At 37.8% G+C, this 20094-nt stretch overlaps 1 protein-coding gene across 2 annotated transcripts; it reads left to right on the top strand.

Moving 5' to 3' along the window:
• The first annotated feature begins 803 nt into the window (after window positions 1-803).
• Window positions 804-16822, top strand: LOC117337025 (dehydrogenase/reductase SDR family member 1-like). 2 transcript variants are annotated; one of them, XM_033897773.1, is made up of 8 exons: window positions 804-935; window positions 4751-4815; window positions 6147-6290; window positions 6801-6880; window positions 9155-9287; window positions 13949-14791; window positions 15416-15496; window positions 16148-16822. In XM_033897773.1, the coding sequence occupies exons 1-6, from the start codon at window positions 815-817 to the stop codon at window positions 14090-14092; spliced, it is 687 nt and encodes a 228-aa protein (XP_033753664.1). In that variant the 5' UTR covers window positions 804-814; the 3' UTR covers window positions 14093-14791; window positions 15416-15496; window positions 16148-16822. The 2 variants fall into 2 exon arrangements, with proteins under 2 accessions (XP_033753664.1, XP_033753665.1); XM_033897774.1 differs by lacking the exon at window positions 16148-16822 and having other exon boundaries at window positions 15416-15499.
• The last annotated feature ends 3272 nt before the right edge of the window (window positions 16823-20094 follow it).

The following is a 20094-nucleotide window of genomic DNA, read 5'->3' as shown; positions in this document are numbered from 1 at the left end:
GGATTACCAGATGCGGGTATTCAATATGGCAAAGGGCGGACACGGTAAGTATCAACTGATGTGAATAACCAACGTTTTTTTCAGCTTTATATATGGTATTCTGAGTAAGCGTATAATATGGTAAATGTTTTTCAATATAAATGTATTCTGAAACGACGAGTTTGCGATAATTGGTGTAATAAAGCTTATATTGAAATCGTAAGTTTTTTGCGATGTCAATATCAGCTATACTTATACTAATTATCGCTAACTCATTGCTTTCAGATTACATTTATAATGAAAAACTTACCATATATATACGCTTACTCAGAATTTCATATAGTGTTGACTGTTGAAAAATATTGATAATTCACATCGGTTGATACTCACCATTTCCACCCTCCGCCATATTGGATGCTGGTAACTATGAATCCGGGTTTAAAATATATATACAATTCGCGTCCATGTATGTAAATACATTGCGATCCAGGTATTCATATCATTTAATAGACGACTTCCACTATGATCATGTCAGGATATCGGACTGACCATCACTGCGCCATTGAAACGTTCTTTTTTAAGAGCTGGCTAGGTGATTGGGTGCCGTAGATCATGAGTTCGAGGCCCGGTCAGGGCAAGAGTCATAAAGTTGAACTTTTCTTTGTAAATACTTCCACTGATGAGCTAATTACCTCAAAGTGAAAAAACTTGATTTTGAGCTTGTTCCTTTTAAATGCTTCCACTGATGAGCTAATTAGCTCAAAGTGATAAAGAACTCGATCTTGAACTTGTTCTTTGTAAATATTTCACAAGATACTGTCATACTATATAGACGATGGCCACTGCTGGAGGGAAACTGGCAGGCAAAGTGTGTATAGTGACGGGGGCGACCCGAGGGATCGGGAAGGGGATAGCTTTACAGCTGGGTGAGGCTGGAGCTACTCTCTATATCACAGGTAAGTAAAACTTGATCCAGATAGAAATGTTTCCTACCACCAATCAGAAGGAAGACAAAATTTAACTTTGACATATCCCTCCAGGGAAAGATCTTGTCATAAAGTACAAACATTTGACGCGGGTCTGATGAGCATCCCACTGGATAATAAGTACAGCTTTATTTAAGTGTGTGGACCAGATTGAGGATTGTTCAGGCTTCGCTAAATAACTTGACTCCAACTGTTCAGGTTCAACTATTTGGTATGCACATATGTCATTGTCAGGAAAAAACAAAACAAAAAAACGAGAAAAAAAGGAATACTAATATGCAAACGAAACCGCCATTATAACCAAAGATCGTTAAAACGAGGGTAAAATACGAACAAAAGGAAAAGAGACAATAAGACTAGAGGTTTCGGAAGGATAAACGTCCTCTGCTTCATCTACGACACCCGCCATACAAATCTAGGTCCACATCCTCAAAAGAAGAACTTGGGTGGTGAAAATGGAACCACCCGACATATCAACAAGTATCGAGAATATCTTCATATCACACAAAAAAGTACACTGTTTCCCAATGTTGTCGACCATGACACTTTCCCATGGCTTCCTTCCACCCACTTCCCAGGAAAACTCGTGTTGTTTTTTTTCCCCGTTAGTATTCGACATCTGTCAAGGAATGGTGACCATGGTAACAAGTCCTACAACATCAAATCTGTGGCATGTAGACACGACTGGTCGGGGATGATATTATTTAGTAAAGGGAAATTTACAATAGTTACTTAGCTATACTAAGCTGGACTGCTGGTTACTTTGAGAGTAAATATTGAGGTAAGCGTCCTTGATTTCCAGTTCTACAGCAGTTAACGTATCAAAATGGTCAATAATGTGTTTGTTACTTAAAGATAATGCATTGTCAATATACCCATAGGCGAAATTGAAGGACTTTGCAAGATTTCCGTTACCTGTTCTGACAAGGTCTCTGTTACCTGTTCTGACAAGGTCTGCTACCTGTTCTGACAAGGTCTGTGTTACCTGTTCTGACAAGGTCTGTTACCTGTTCTGACGATGTCTCTAGTTACCTGTTCTGACAAGGTCTGTGTTACCTGTTCTGACAAGGTCTGTGTTACCTGTTCTGACAAGGTCTGTGTTACCTGTTCTGACAAGGTCTCTAGTTACCTGTTCTGACAAGGTCTGTGTTACCTGTTCTAACAAGGTCTGTGTTACCTGTTCTGACAAGGTGTATGTTACCTGTTCTGACAATGTCTCTGTTACCTGTTCTGACAATGTCTCTGTTACCTGTTCTGACAAGGTCTCTATTACCTGTTCTGACAAGGTGTCTGTTACCTGTTCTGAAAAGGTCTCTATTACCTGTTCTGACAAGGTCTCTGTTACCTGTTCTGAAAAGGTCTCTATTACCTGTTCTGACAAGGTCTTTGTTAACTGTTATTTGTGCAATATAAAGCGAAAAAGTAATCAATTGCACCCTAAAACTGCTCTGTGCTTCGCCTTTATATTTCGAATGCAACTTTCGGTATGATAAGCTTTTAGGACCGGGTTTTTTTTCCCATTTTTTTTTTTTTTTTTTTGGTGCTGTTTTGATATATTTCAACACTGGTGTTATATTCACTTTTTTTTATAAAACAACTCCAGTGTTCCTTGAAATCAACATCCCATTAGTTCCCTCCCTTTTGTCCCTCCTTTTGTCCCTCAGCATCACTGACGAGCCTTGATGACGGGAAGACGAGTCCTAAACGACGAGTCCTGGAAGAACGACGCAGCTGTCATCTTCGCTAGCCAAGGGTAGTAATCAGAATCCTTGGCTAGCGAGGATAGTAATCAGAAACCTTGGCTAGCCAAGGGTAGTAATCAGAAACCTTGGCTAGCGAAGGGTAGTAATCAGAAACCTTGGCTAGCGAAGGGTACTAATCAGAAACCTTGGCTAGCCAGGGGTAGTAATCAGAAACCTTGGCTAGCCAGGGGTAGTAATCAGAAACCTTGGCTAGCCAGGGGTAGTAATCAGAAACCTTGGAAGCCAGGGGTAGTAGTCAGAAACCTTGGCTAGCCAAGGGTAGTAATCAGAAACCTTGGCTAGCCAAGGGTAATAATCAGAAACCTTGGCTAGCCAAGGGTAGTAATCAGAAACCTTGGCTAGCCAGGGATAGTAATCAGAAACCTTGGCTAGCCAGGGGTAGTAATCAGAAACCTTGGCTAGCCAGGGGTAGTAGTCAGAAACCTTGGCTAGCCAAGGGTAGTAATCAGAAACCTTGGCTAGCCAAGGGTAGTAATCAGTAACCTTGGCTAGCCAGGGGTAGTAATCAGAAACCTTGGCTAGCCAGGGGTAGTAATCAGAAACCTTGGCTAGCCAAGGGTAGTAATCAGAAACCTTGGCTAGCGAAGATAGCCAGCTGTATGATGTAGTTTATCATTCATCGATCGAGATATACTGCATCTATAAGCAAATTCAGATTTAAAGATAATTTTTGTCCTGCTAAAGTTAAAGATTTTAAAACAATATCAACCTATCACATCCGCAGCTACACAATCTGGTCCATACCTCGAGCTCTGTTTGCGCCAAAATTATAAAATATAAAATACCAAACAATATAAATGGCTGTAAAATCTTGGCATACCACTTGATGAAAGGGGCAGCCGTTTATTATTAACGGTAATATTTCATATATTTTAGAATTAAAACATAATTTTTAGCAAAGGTGAGTGAGAACTACGCCTTTAAAACTACGATAGTGAAAACTAACCCCTCTATTTATGGAGCATCAAGCACTTCAGGAAAAACCGTTAAAAAGGAAACCTGCGCCCGGCAGTGTGGCCAAATGACGAGAAGGGAAGCACCGGGACTCCGCTTACAAGTGTTATACAAATAAATCAAACTTATATCAGACAACAAAATATGAATAACTAAGTCAGAATGAATAAAATTAACAATACTAATATACTAAAGAAGAGCACAAAAGAATAGTTTGAAAATTAAGATCCACACATAAAAGGAGGAATGCAGGGGTGGTTGGAGGGATGTCCTTCTTAAAATAATTCTAAAATTGAATTCTTCTAATCAAAACAAAATTGATTTCACCTATTTAGAAACTTTCCAAGATGGCATCATAAACATACAGGGATTAACTCTATAGTGGGGATAACCTTGGTGTTGCAGGGGTTGGACTGAGCCCTTGACCAATCAAAAGCTATGTATTTAGCATGGGGTCACTTAGGCCCCACAATGGCAATAATGACCCTTGACCAATGGGGAGGCAATAATTAGCATAATATAATTACATTCATACTAACCAATTTATGAGTGAAGCTTTATTGTACAAAAATATGTCTATAAATAGACATTTGTTATTCATGTTTGTCTGTTGTGCAAACTTTGTGGCATCAATGTGATACATGTTGATTTCTGTATGCTTTCCGATCTATTACTATCCGGGATGTCCAGCAACTTTGTACACTACTTCAAATGTGGATGTTGGTGTAGCATAAATACTGTGGTTCTAAATGGCACATAACCTCAAAATTATCTAATTTATATTTGTTATTCGGCATCTGTTTATAGTAATTTATAGTAAGTAAATTATACATTTACGTATATACATAGTTATAAACAGTATCAATGTTCTACCGTTTAATGCTTTATTTCATGAATTTAAGAATAAAAAATAAAAAACCTTTTGATAATTAGACGGATTTTAACACTCCTCTAAATAAGGAAAAAATAGTCAAGTTTTATTCTTCGACCTGTATCAAACGTTACCATTTTATGCCATTTCCGCATTCGGCTTCATGCCAAACAACATTTGTCAGGTTTATTTCACAGGTAGGACATTGGTATCTACCAAGGAGAGCGTGGTAGGAGGTTCACTCACAGACACAGCCCGAGAGGTAATTATCTACAGTGATATTTGTATCCCGCAATGTTATTAAAAAACTCCTTTCATCTGCATCACTGCATACATTTTATATGTGTGTATTACATGGAATGTTACATAAACGCCATTGTCTAAGGTCAAAGGTCTGATGGCTACAATGGTTTCTCGGTCTGTGGAGACGACATTAAATCGGCATTGTTGTGACTGTTGGTGTTGACTTCTCGCTCTGAAGGCAAACATCCTACCATTAGGCTAAAGGAAAAGTCCCTGGTAGCCTGAGCTAGTGACGTGATTTTATGCGCTCTACTTTTACAATTGTATCTCCCCATACCGCCTAGGTATCGGCACTTCAGGTTCTTAGCACCATCAATGGGTCCAAGAAGGACGAAACAGAATATAGATGCAGTTAGATTCATTTTTTTGGCCCTGCAGGAAGGGCGTAATAAATGAATCTGCTGCAACACATTTCGGCATGCATGAGAGGCGACTTTTAAATCTTCTTTTTAAAACAAACTTCCTGATGTCTTCTTTGTCACTACCATACTTCTGGCATTAAGTTGAAATGCGCCAATTGCGGCACCCAAATTTTGCTTGAAGAGTTTACTGTTAAGTTTAAACTCGTTATTTTCAATTGACAGTTTGGACGATTCGGTTATATCAATGCTGTTAGGTGTGGGTATTGTATACGATAACTCTGATGCTCTTTGGAGTGTATTTTTAATGACAGTAACAATGTTTCACTGGTTAAATTTGTGTTAATACTACAGGTAGAGGAGAGGAGGGGTGTGTATTTGTATAGTGTGACCACTATATAAATATTACAGAGGGCGGTGTATACCTATACAGTGTGACCAGTATATACATATTACGGACAGAGGAAAGGAGGACTGTGTATACCTGTAAAATGTGACCACTGTATACTTATTAAAGAGAGAGGGGGAGGGAAGTGTATACCTGTACAATGTGACCAGTATATAAATATTACGGACAGAGGAAAGGAGGGCTGTGTATACCTGTAAAATGTGACCACTGTATACTTATTAAAGAGAGAGGGGAGGGAAGTGTATACCTGTACAATGTGACCAGTATATAAATATTACGGACAGAGGAAAGGAGGGCTGTGTATACCTGAAAAATGTGACCACTGTATACTTATTACAGATAGAGGAGAGGGGAGGGAAATGTATACCTATGCAATGTGAACACTGTATAATTATTAAAGATAGAGGAGAGAGGAGGGAAGTGTATACCTGTACAATGTGACCACTATAAAAAAATTACAGATAGAGGAGAGAGGAGGGAAGTGTATACCTGTACAATGTGACCACTATATAAATATTACAGATAGAGGAGAGAGGAGGGAAGTGTATACCTGTACAATGTGACCATACCAAGGATGAAGATATACAACAGCTGTTTGATAAGGTCAAGAGGGAACAGGATGGCCAGTTGGATGTCCTCGTCAATAACGCATACAGCGCTGTCAAGGTATGTACGCAGATTACTGTTACCTGCCAATCAATTGGATCTTCCTCTTAGTGCCAGTTAACCAGTATTAGAGTAGAATTGCATGACAAGGGGATAGAGGTGATATAGAAACAAAAGACATGACATGTACATGGAGCATGTTTTATATACATGCAATATGTCTATAAGTTGCAAAATAACATTTTTCCTTGTGGCGTTTTGTATTTCAATAGAATGTCTAGTGGTTCTGTTGCCACTACAATGGTTCTCACTGTGAGGTCATGGCATCACTTGCGTTTGAAATTTCAGTCCACGTTTAGGTAACGTATCCTTCCAAAACACATGGTTATAAGCTTCTGTTTTTCTTTGTTAGTAAACTAAGATTAAAGACAACTAATTTTGAAAACTTGTTGAATGAATTTTTAATCAATAGTTCTATGGAGATTATATCTGGCAGCAGTATGCCCCGATTGAGATATATGAAGTTTGTTTGTTCATTGAAGCAATGGTTCTTATGCTTTCATTTTGCAGACCATATTTGACAATTTAAGTGTGCCGTTTTGGGAACTTCCAATGGATATGTGGGACACTGCCAATAATGTCGGACTCAGGTAAATATACATTTTGTTTATCGAGCTCTGATGACAATGTCGAAATGCTATTCATGACATTCTCTTAAAGGATATAAAACGCATATCGTGTTTTTTAGTTTCACATTTTTGTTAGGACTTCCTTTCAAAATTCAGTCAGGTTACGCTAAAGGTTCACGAGCGTCTTGCTTAAATGTTACCAAACGTTTCTGTTTACTAAGCTCGAATCCAATCAAGTCTAGATTATGTTGAATTTCAAAGGGTCTTTCATGCAAAAGTTACCTGTAAATCGGAAAAGGAAAAGTACATATTGATTCAAATTTTTTCCCGTGGAACTAAGTGACGTATAGTGTGTATCATTGAAATTTTAATTAGTGACGAAGGGACTGACCCCGCATGGGCAAATGAGTTAGGACATAATCTGTTATCCACCTGCCACATCAACCTTTTACTAATTGTGTAAATTGTGTGCAGTACTAGGTATTGCATATTTCGGCCGTTTAGAAATGGTGCCTGTGCTCTTCCCGAGCGTTACTTCGAATAATGTTGTAATCAGGGTAAGCTATTGATAGATGTGTAGTGACCAGGGAGCCCAATTGCCCTTGTCACCAGTAAAACGTTACCAACCGATATTCCTCAACAAATCCACATTGTATTTTCCTCTCCTGCCACAACAAAATCAGTCATATTCGTTAAGATATTGGTTGTTCAAAACAAGGGTTATAACTTTAATATGGTAAACAAACGTGTTATTTTCTTACTAAATCAGTCATAAAGCGTGTTAAAACATGGTTGTGATGCCTTCTATTGTTTGAAGTATAGTTGAGACATGTCTACTATTATCACCTACAGCTGTGGAATAGTTGGAATTTACTATGGAATAGTCACAAACTAATCAACAATAACCCAAGAACTATTCCACAGTTGAAGGTGATAAAAGTAGATATGTCTCAACTCTATTTCATGCTAAACAATAGATTATTTTGATTTTGAAAAAAAAAAAAATGAAATGGAAAAATAAGGCTTAATAATTAAAAGATATTTATAATCCATGAGGAAGTTCACATTTGATAAACCCAGAATTCCAAGAATACAACATTTTCTCCCCAAAAGAAATCACAAAAGCTTGACATTTTTGTCTGGCTAAAACTTCCGCTAGAGCATCGACACATTTCACAACAATACCACTGAATTCCAGTATCTATTCCCTTGATACTCTATTCTATCTTTTTGCGTGTTTCTGTTATAAATCGTCCTAAATTGAAATCAATATCTTTGCCAGATAACATAACATTTCCCCCTTTCACTTCATATAAACACATTGTGATGGTTATAGCCTTTTTGTTTCTATTGGTCTACATGGCATCAGATGACTGACTGTCAAATTTGCCACGATATTTCATGTTGGCTCTCTAAGTTTTGCTCTGTTTCCTGCATTGCTTAATTATGTTCCTGTTCCGAATTGATTGCACACGTTATATATCCGAAGGCAGGTCACTTTTGAGGTCAAAATGAATGTAAGTTTTTGTTCATGTGAGAAGAACTTCACTACAGTACTCTGCACAGTCCTCCATGTTGAGTAAATGTTTCAGTAGGTAGCACCATAGTACCTGTCAAACATTCTCGGATTTCATGCAAAGCATGGTGCATTTTTTCAGTGGGGTTAACAACGTGAATAGGTCTCAGAGTGTAACAGTTAAAGGTTTACCTGGAACAGTGGAATAGTTTAACAATACACCCGTGTAATAGTCAAGTTTTATGATACCATGTTTAAGTATGAGAAACACCTGAAACCTTGGAATAGTCAAGGTAATGCATAACGGGCCTCGAACTATCCGTTATCTTGACTTTTCCACAGTTTTCGGTGTTTCTCCAATATGTAAGGACTAGAAATCAACTGTTATGTTCACATTATGTTCACGTTGCAAGTAAATATCTGATGTTGGAGAGTCTGTAGTGTCCTTGATTTCAAGATCTACGATCATCATGATCAATAAAATTCACAACTATGTACAACGTCGATCGCCTTTCTTTAAGTTTGGAATGGGGAATGGTAGTGCAAAGAGTACACAAATGAAACGTTTTGATGCAAGAATAAGTATCTAGGAGCAGATCCTCAATAGGACTGGAATTTCAGGACGTGTGTTCTAATACTGCAAGTAGTCTGAGGTGAGGAACGGGTTTTTATACCTGAATTAAATTTATACTGAAACTAATGAATCACTTACGTATGTTTATTATTATATATCATTTGAATTAGAATATTACAATGTTTAACATTAAAATTACTTTCAGAAATCACTACCTTTGTACAGTCCATGCTGCTAGAATGATGGTGCCCAGAAAGAAAGGGCTTATTATCAATATATCATCTCTTGGAGGAATTACATACATCTTTAACGTTCCTTACGGGATCGGAAAGGAGGCAGTGAGTTTTTCTTTAATTCTGATCAAGAATTCTTTTCTTTGATTTATTGTAAATGACATTTTATAAATAAGCTTCCAAATAAAGCTGTCTATATTACCTTGATACATAGCTTAAGGGGCATCTAAACAGCAAATCCAGTCAAAACATTGATATTTTACAGACCTATAGATCCCTGTTATGGTGCAATGTCACAGAAGTAACATGATGGACTTTTAGTATGTATCATGGCAAACCCTGGGTCTTGCTGTTGACATGTAATTTGTTAAGCTGTTTGTAAATTTCAACAAAACGAGAGAAAAATGCATGTTTCAGGGGGACATAATTAACTCATTTGTATCCCATATATTACACAAACTTGCCATGTCGTTTTGCTCACAAGTGTCTAAAGCACAAAATAGGAGCATTGGTTTGACCAGCTATGACGTTATTATATGTAAAAACGCTGTTTTTATTTTGACCTTGAATTGCAAATGGCGGTCGTGAATGATATCACACAAATATGGCATATAAGGAGATATTTAAAACATCAAAAATGCTCTTATTAGACAATATAAAGTATTCTTGAAGTGGCAAGAAGACTGCTTTTATGAAAAAATGTTCAACCGTTGAGTTTGGGGTAAAATATGCCTATTTCTGAAAAAGGCTTCAAACTCACCATTTTAACAAATTGACATTCAAATGTTCATGTTACTATGATGAGATGTCTTAAAAGTACGATATAGGAGTTTTGTTATTAACTGAAATGCCTCCTTTAATCCATATTTGTGTAATATTATTCTCAGCTGCCATTTGCATTTCAAGGTCAAAACAAAATAAGTGTTTATACGAACATACAGTAAAATCCGGTCAAACAAATGCTCCTACCATGTGCTATAGACACTTGTGAACATAACAGCATGGCTATTTTTCAGGTTTGATCATTTGCGTGACTTAGAATTATTCCATGCCAAATCTTACCACAAAGTTACTCTACAGAAGAAACTGGTAGCATCTATAGCATATTATTGGTGATTGTAAGAAGCTACATGTCCAAACAAACATTTTGGTATATTACATGACATTTTTTGTGCAAATCTTAAGGTATTTATTCGTGTTTGAAATTCAACACTATTCTGCTATATAGATGACCCTTAAGGTATGGACATACTGTAACATTATGTAAATGTTCAAGATATTTCCAATATATGATACAAAATGTATTAGGCCTCCCATTGAATGATAAGAGGGAGGCATGATGTAAGAGTACACGGTCTTCTTGTCTTTCCGCTGTTATATATCATTGTCCGGGTCATACCTTCGAACCTTATTGTCTTGATATACATAACTACATAACTGCATTGGCGATGTGCAGTGAAATAAAATTAGAGCAATGTGACCTAGAATTTGGGGTCAAATAATAAGAAGAGAAATGTATTTATTCACAACAATTCTGAACCCGAGTTACTTTTTACCGACAAGGGGAGAATTTTAAAAGGTGCTGTTGCAGGAATGCTCTAAAACCGCCCACGAAGGAAATCGATCCTTTACCTAATGCCCGGATAGACATATCCATGGGGCGTCTGATAGCACATATGAAAACCTTGTTCCGTTCCGGACATGCCAGAACGAGGCCATTTTGTACCAAAGTTGTAAATACTCACAAGCACACTTTATCAAGTATTTATAAGGTCAAAATGTTATTTGTTTGTAAGGAAAATTGTACTAAAATTACATTTATATATCGGGCAACGTAATCGGATATCGATTGTATGAATCTTTTCGTTAGTTTCTGTGAAATTTGACATCAAACATAAAACATGATATTTCTCATAAAGTTGAATGCACGTTTAAACGGCATTTTGTCTAATTCAAACCCCGAGTACTATCGAATTTTGTCGATAGAAAATATCTCTATTCATTTGTGTAATCCATGAAAAAAAATTGCGCTTCAGAATTACTGGATATGCCTCGTTTTTGCAACTTCTATTAGTCAACCCCCATAAATCTTCATGTAGATCAAAGTGCTGAAAGCACTGCATGCTAGTGAAGACATCTCGTCCGGACAAGAAATACGTTGAAATATTATAGGAAACACGATTGGACGAATTCGCCTTCAAGGAAACTATTTGTTTTTTGTCAGGATAATGTTAGTCCCTTTACCAATTTTCCTATCTCCATGACTTTGTTGTACAACTAATGTGCTTTGTTCTTGCTCATTCAGCTCATCATGTATTATTTGTGTATTTAAAACTTATATCATATATATATATATGAGTATTATATTCCTTCACAGTTACATTCTAGACACTGTCGATCATTTTTGAAGAGTGACAATGACGCTACGTTGTGTATATCAGAAACATTCAATGCAGTATCTTCCCTATATTCTGGATTACATGTATTAGCGGGCTATTTACTTCATCAGAGGCATAAACTTGGTTGGTCGAAGTGGTTTTCGAGACTGACTATGGACATAGACCCCAAGGTAGAAGAGAACACTGGCGATATGAGCACACATACCAACAGTCCTCTGACCGGTTGGACACGTACAGTAGTAATTCTGTATTGGTGGTTGTTCGGTAACTGAGTACTGGATCCATATGGTTGTATTTCGTTTGCGATTTATGACGAGATCGGATTTGACATCGAATCAGGTCAGAAGAGTGTTGGTATGTCATGACTTCATAATCTCCATCTGCTGTCAAATGTTCCGATATGTATCCGGGGCCGACAGTGTCTAGAACGTAACCGTTAGGGAACACAATACTCATAAACTTCACGCAGTTGCGGTTTTTTTGACCGCAGTAACTCTTCCGCTGAAACTCATGTTCTTCACTTTTGCCGATATATACATATGTACCATCCAATATTACAGTGACTTTGTTGCCGAAGAATGTTTTTGTGAAAACTGTATTGTGATCCAACGCTTGCGCCCTAGACACGTGATCCGGACCAAGATGTGTGGGAACTACGGCTTGATTTAGAGCATCTGTAACGATCTGGAAAATTCTGCTGACGCTCGATTTGTGAATGCAGAAAAGAGAAGCCAACTGAGTGAAAGATATGTCTGTTTTGAGATTAACCCAAAACAGCAGAAGGGCATTCTTAGATGACAATGCTTTTGTACCAGTAATATGTTCGGAACATGTATCGTGTATTTTATTGAATTGATTACAATCCCAGCCTGTCTAAGCTTGGCAATCTTCATCATCCATGTTGTCGAAGTTTAATACAAGCGATAACAAGTTATTGGACATGTTCTGTATGATTTTGAGTAAATCGTTGATAACAGCTGGTGGCTAAGTGATTAACAAGTTTATCCCTCCCTGTCAAAACCGGCTCAATGTCAGGACTGATATCCTTACAAAGAAGATGACTTGAACACACCCTGGAATTCTCAGGCATGTACAGTTTATGTTTGATAAGCAGCTGGTGTCTTGCTTTCCCACTGATGCAGCTAGAACTCTTCATGTTGTAAGTTCGACAAATGCTACATTTTCTGTCCGAAGAAGGGGCATAGTATAAATCATCTACAGAAAAATACCCGTCCAGAGTGTCAGATTCGTCAACAGAATCTTTTTTCCGTTCAGGTTCATTGGCATTCTCGGATGCAGGACGTTTCTTGAGGTATCTGAGAAAGCATTTTGGACACATCTTTGCTTCTGTTGATTCAGAAAGTATGACACCTTCAGAAAGGAGAACATCTTTCATCCAGTCCTGAATTTTTCGGGGATTTTTACCATCACTAACCTGGTTGTACTTGAACTTAACTTTACATCCCAACCCAACGCAGGAGTTCTCCATTTTCCTATTTGAGACAAAGACAACTTTACTACAGAATAACTGAACTAAATAGAATTGTAAAACGTAACAGCAATTATAACAGCACGCCGAGCACGATTCGCGGTGAGTAGTCAAAAGACCAAGTGGCAAAGGGAACTTTTGTGTGGCACACCCCAACGGAGGAGAAGCTTTGAAGAAGTACTGAAGACGAAGATGGTCAAGTGAGAAAAATGATGAATCATACGTAATACGGAACTACTATAAGTATGTTAAACATAGTAGAACATAATACATTGCCATGGACATTGTATCAAATCATTTTCATAATAAATCAATACGTTGTATTATTGTGTACGACAAGGACCACTTGTATCGCCCGTGCATTTTTTCCACATGCATTTTTCAACATTGAATTACTGCCCTTATCCAGTGATTCGGCACGACTTTCTTTTGCTGGTATACAGAGGGATAGTCAAATGTGTTTTTAAAACACTAACATCGATAGTACTCGCATATTATCGTGCCGAATTTGCCGCTTGATTTTAAAAATGGTATTTTGAATTTGATGAAAATTTACGAATTTTGGTTTTCTACGTCATCTTGTACTAAACCTAGTCGTGAAAAAACCTCTCGGTGACAAACAGAAATACCACTTACGGGTCTGTGAAAAACACAGGTGTGCTTGTAAACGAAAAAGTGAAGTAGAGGGCGCTATGGGCGCGCTTATGGGTCAAGTGGAAAATAACATCTTGTTCCATATGTATTTTTCATAGCTTTACTGGAAAATATAGTCGATTTCAAGAAATCGCTGTGGGCGGTTCTGCAACAGCACCTTTATATTATTTCAAAAAAAATTCTATTCACTTCACATTAAATAAACATTTGTGTCTTGTTGACAGTGTGACAGAATGGCAGCAGACTGTGCTAAAGAGCTGAAGAAACACAATGTAGCTATGATCAGTTTGTGGCCAGGGCCGGTCAGAACGGAACGTATCAATTTGTTCCTCAACCAGAGTAGTTCCAACATTGGGGCGAGTTTTTAGCATTTGGATTGATTTCAAGTATGGTACAGCCTATATAAATCCATGCCTGTCTTATCAGGATGTTTGTATAAACGTACTTTTATATTATGGTATTTAGTCCGGTATGTTAAGCTTTGATAATTGATTGGCAATTCAATATTACCATGGAGAAATATAATCACATTTATTTCCTATATTGTATCAATACTATATGGATATTAGCAGCACCAATTTAAATATAATGAAATAAATACACATGTAGAACAGGAATAAGCTAGATGTGCGAATATACCATCGCCATGTTGAAATTGACATTAACCCCTCTCATCAATAGAGTAAGCTATTAAGAATTAGCCCCACCGCTTTTTTATGACCTTCGTGGACTCTTCCTCTTATGATTCGTTTGGTTTAATGATATCGACATGTAATGGGAAATAGAAAAAAAATAATTTATAAACCTTACTGCTACATCAAGGGTTCAGTAAACGTGGGGCAGCATTTCACCATAGCAATACTCCAACGGAGTCTGTTGTGAAAATATTTCATATATCACAACTTGAAATCAAACACCCGTTTCAAATATTTCAGTATGAAGCAATCACATATTAGACATACATTATGTATATCCTTTTCTATAGGATAATGTTGATGTCAGGAGGTCGTTTGAAGTGGGAGAGTCTATAGAGTACTCCGGCAAGGCAGTGGTCTGTCTGGCATCGGGTATGGTCCGTTTATTACTGATCTTTTACTATCTAACTGGTAACGTGACGTCATATGATCATGCTGACCCATTGAATTGTCTGCATATCTATACATTCACTGATCACCCTCTGTTGCCCTTGAATGATCCACTTTCTGTTTGATTTTTACGAAACAACTTCCGGTATGACTTTATCGATGCAATTAGTTCCTACTGGCTTACTTGTGAACCCTGTTGTGTTATATATATGATCGAAATGGTTTATACATTCAAATTTACATTCAAACAGGTATATCAAGTATAATTCATCATGGCCTTTGTCGTATTTTACATCACAGTGAAATATTGCACGAAACGCATCATAAACATCATGTATTTACATTATGTGGATAAACAAACATCATTGAACGCTAACAATGACGTCCCTTGTGTTTCATGCTCATTATTTTATTGTTTCAGGTTATTTCTATCTTCTGTATTTCCATTCTTAGCATAAGTTAATCACATAAAAGTCGAAACGCTGCATTATGTGCTATAATTGATTATAAGCTGTAGTTTGTAACTGTTTCTAAATGAGTCCCTCAAATATTTTTTTCTTAAAACAAATGTTTACTAAGTCCAAGTGATTTGTTTGTGTATACTAGATCCTAACATCATGAAAAAGACAGGGAAGATAATGATAACAGCTGAACTTGGATCAGAGTATGGCTTCATGGACATTGATGGTATGTATTTAAATTAAATCATGGATTTTTAAAAGACCAGGAACCAATTTTTTCATTCACATGGATGCTTACCGAAAGTACAAACACGGTGCAGTGCATGGACGTGTCTTATTGGCTATATGGGACAGCTGCACTAAGTATAGTGCCGTTAGCCTGTATCCAATAAGACACTTCAATTCATCGTAATGTGCACCTCCACTGATACAATTAAGATTTTCTGATGCCGTATCTGCTACTGTATCTACTTTTTATATGTAAGGTACTGTTCACTATATTGCTGAAATGAGCCCCCATCCTGCCCACAATAAAAAGTTGATAAATAAGAAAATGGTGCCAACAAGCTTAACCATAGCGCTACGTAATACCGGTGTCAAGGTTACTTCCCTTTAACAAGCTCAACCATAGCGTTACTCAATAGCGATATCAGGATTACCTACCTTCTTCACACTTTTGGCCTCTAGCATCACTAATTAGCGTTAAACGACGAAACACTATAAATGTATATGCTGCTTCATTATGTATTACATATCAGATTTTGTACAATTCATACATTTGTATAGATAATAGAGGGTTATCGTCATTAACGGTAGACTACTTGTAGCAAAGTAAAACATTCGTTTTTATAATCATTTCATTGTGTTCATATTTCAGGCAAAGAAAGAATATCGTTTAGGAACCTCAGGGAAATCATGATGCTCTCCCCAAAGACACAATGGATTGGACGGCTGATTCCAGGCTTTATATATATCCCAAAGTGGATATTTGCTCTGATGGGAAACAAATTCTGAGTTGTGTAACAAGAAACTGCTTTTCTGCAGATTGGAATACTTCATTCTCTGACGTCGTCTGTTTTCGGGACATAAAGGAGAAAAGGAGACAATTCGTTGTCACCTAGGGCAACCTAAATCATGTCATCCTACCTGAGCTTGATAGTCTGTGGTTATACCTAATCCAACGAAATATATCGTTTGTCAATACTGAATAAAATGGTTCTGGGTATTTACTTAAAGTAGGTAACAGTACTAGTGAAATGATCACCTGGTCATATTTGTATGGATGCTTACAGTTTAAAGAGTTCAAAGAGTACGTATTTTATCTTGATGAACATGCATGTGAAATAGACCGAGACATGTCGCTTTAAATTCATCATGGGGATACAGACATGCAAGACGTTCATGCAAGAACAAAAGATTAACAAAATAAAGACAGTATTTAAATTGTATTAGAAGGCTCGCTTGGCTGCTTCTTTTGAAGTATTGGGATCTTGTAGATAACTCGTCTTAAAGAAGTCAATATGGCAAGTTACCCCAAATTCTGACACCAAATTATAACAACGAAAAAAAACACGTATAAAAAAAGCAATGTGTTCCTGTTTGTAACCTGCAGTAAGGTGCATACCAGTTCATTGTTGTGCTAATAAAATACCACTAAAGCGTGGTCCGTTGCAGTATTGGGTCAGACAACGATGACGTGTTCAGTGTATATATTAGGATGGAAACAATAGACATGTGCAGTACACATGTATCGGAGAAGGTGGCCTACATTATATATTCTATTGTAACCAGAAGGACGTGGGAAAGACATCGACGGTGAAACACTGACCTGGAAATTAGTTTCTTGCATAATGTTATCAGATCTTCAAGATTGCGTTTGGGGACATCTGTAGTGAACTAGTGATATAAACACCTTTTAATATAGTCCGATCCGCAATTGACATGATACTAAAGCTTTTGATGTGGACAGCAATGGTAAAGAATATGGCTTTTTTTTAAATTTTTAAATAGTTTCTATAATGTATACACTACGATTACTTATTGAACTAATGAAGCAAAAGTGTGACAAAGGAAATCCGAAAGTACTCGTAGCACGAGAAAATGTTGAGAAAAAATACTTTTATCATCAACTTCTTTTGATAATAATTCTCTCCTGCTTCGAAAAATTGAAACGACCTCCTCTCAGAGAGTGTCGCTTTAAACGTCCTTTGTGGCGCTTTTGCCTTAAGTTTTGCCCTTGCTTGAGCTTCAGAACTGGAGTTACTATTCATTTGAAGAACATTTAGTTGTGTTTGAATTGCAACATGAAAAGTTCTTATTTGATTTTGTTTTCGAAAATTCCTGTTTTTCTCCAATCTCGACACTTCCTCTCTAAGATCAAATTTCTTCAGATTTAAATCACCGAGTTTCGTTTCCTTCTTCTTGTGCGGATAGTTTTGCATGAAATTCAAATTTCCTCAAAAATCCAAAAGTATGAAAACCAAAACCTGAAATTACTGGTACCAGCCCAATATATAATGTAGGGCTGGGACGATACAGTGATTGCACGATCCGATACGTATCACGATACCTCACCTACGATCCGATAGTACGTATCACGATACCTCACCTACGATCCGATAGTACGTATCACGATACTTTATGTATGGTATTGTCAAAGCAATGAACAACTTCAATGTGTGATTTCTTTTCAAATTTTATTTATTTGTTAAACACAAAGTTCGACAAGTAACAAAACCATTTTAAACAGTACTTTCAACCTCTTGCCATAGGCTCAATCATTTGAGTATTGCATGAATTGACTAGTGAACTGAGGAAACATAACAAGAGGCCCAGGGGCCTTAACGGTCATCTAACTCTAAATTAAAATCCGTATATTATTGTAGTATGTATTCTCTGTAGCAAGTATATAGTGGCACTGTTGGCCATGGTGGCCATCTTGGATTTCTGACTGACCCAATAAATAACAATTAACACTTGGTCTGGACCATCTAAGGATAATTTCTGGTAAGTTAGAGCTGAATACCACTGGTGGAATTTGAGAAGAAGTTTGAAATAGGCATTGTTCAGGAAAACCATGATTGCACAATCATGTTACAAAATGGCTGCCATGGCTGCCAAGTCAATGATTTTACTACAACACTTTGTTTGCCCTCCTTCCTTAACATCCTCACCAATTTCCAGCTCAATGGCACCAGTGGAACTGGAGAAGAAGTTTAAAATATGTTTTTCAAGATGGCGGCCATGGCGGCCATCTTGGATTTCTGGCCAACCCGATAAATAACAACACTTGGTAAGGACCATCTCGGGATCATTTCTGGTAAGTTAGAGCTGAATCCCACTGGTGGAATTTGAGAAGAAGTTTGAAATATGTGTTGTTCAGGAAAACCATGATTGCGCAATCATGTTACAAAATGGCCGCCATTGCTGCCATTTCAAAGTTTTTACGAGGGCGAAAAAATAACAACACTACGTTGGCTCGACTTCCTGGACATCCTCACCCATTTCCAGCTCAATGGCACCAATGGAACTGGAGAAGAACTTTAAAATGTGTTTTTCAAGATGGCGGCCATGGCGGCCATCTTTGATTTCAGACCAATCCAAAAAATAACAACACTTGGTGGGGATCACCTCAGGATCATTTCAGGCAAGTTTCAGCCCAACAGCACTGGTGGAACTTGAGAAGAAGTTTAAAATGTGTTTTTCAAGATGGCGGCTATGGCGGCCATCTTAGATTTCGGACCGACCCGAAAAATAACAACACTTGGTTGGGATCAAATCAGGATCATTTAAGGCAAGTTTCAGCTCAATAGCACTGGTGGAACTTGAGAAGAAGTTTAAAATGTGTTTTTCAAGATGGCGGCCACGGTGGCCATCTTTGATTTCTGACCGACCAGAAAAATAACAACACTTGGTCGGGATAATATCAGGATCATTTCAGGCAAGTTTCAGCTCAATAGCACTGGTGGAACGTGAGAAGAAGTTTAAAATGTGTTTTTCAAGATGGCGGCTATGGCGGCCTTCTTGGATTTCGGACCGACCCGAAAAATAACAACACTTGGTCGGGATCATATCAGGATCATTTCAGGCAAGTTTCAGCTCAATAGCACTGGTGGAACTTGAGAAGAAGTTTAAAATGTGTTTTTCAAGATGGCGGCCACGGTGGCCATCTTTGATTTCTGACCGACCAGAAAAATAACAACACTTGGTCGGGATAATATCAGGATCATTTCAGGCAAGTTTCAGCTCAATAGCACTGGTGGAACGTGAGAAGAAGTTTAAAATGTGTTTTTCAAGATGGCGGTTATGGCGGCCTTCTTGGATTTCGGACCGACCCGAAAAATAACAACACTTGGTCGGGATCATCTCAGGATCATTTCAGGCAAGTTTCAGCTCAATAGCACCGGTGGAACTTGAGAAGAAGTTTAAAATGTGTTTTTCAAGATGGCGGCCACGGTGGCCATCTTTGATTTCTGACCGACCAGAAAAATAACAACACTTGGTCGGGATCATATCAGGATCATTTCAGGCAAGTTTCAGCTCAATAGCACTGGTGGAACGTGAGAAGAAGTTTAAAATGTGTTTTCAAAATGGCGGCTATGGCGGCCATCTTGGATTTCGGACCGACCCGAAAATAACAACACTTGGTCAGGACCATCTCAGGATCATTTCTGGCAAGTTTCAGCTTAATCCCACTGGTTGAATTCGAGAAGAAGATTGAAATGTGAAAAGTTTACGGACGGCGCACGGCGCATGGCGGACGGCGCACGGCGGACGACGACGGACGAAGCACGATGGCTATAGGTCATCCTGACCCTTTGGGTC

The sequence above is a fragment of the Pecten maximus genome, chromosome 11, assembly GCF_902652985.1.
Source record: "Pecten maximus chromosome 11, xPecMax1.1, whole genome shotgun sequence".
Taxonomy (NCBI): domain Eukaryota; kingdom Metazoa; phylum Mollusca; class Bivalvia; order Pectinida; family Pectinidae; genus Pecten; species Pecten maximus.
The sequence above is the reverse complement of the archived record's forward strand: the minus strand, read 5'-3'. Positions and strand labels throughout refer to the sequence as shown.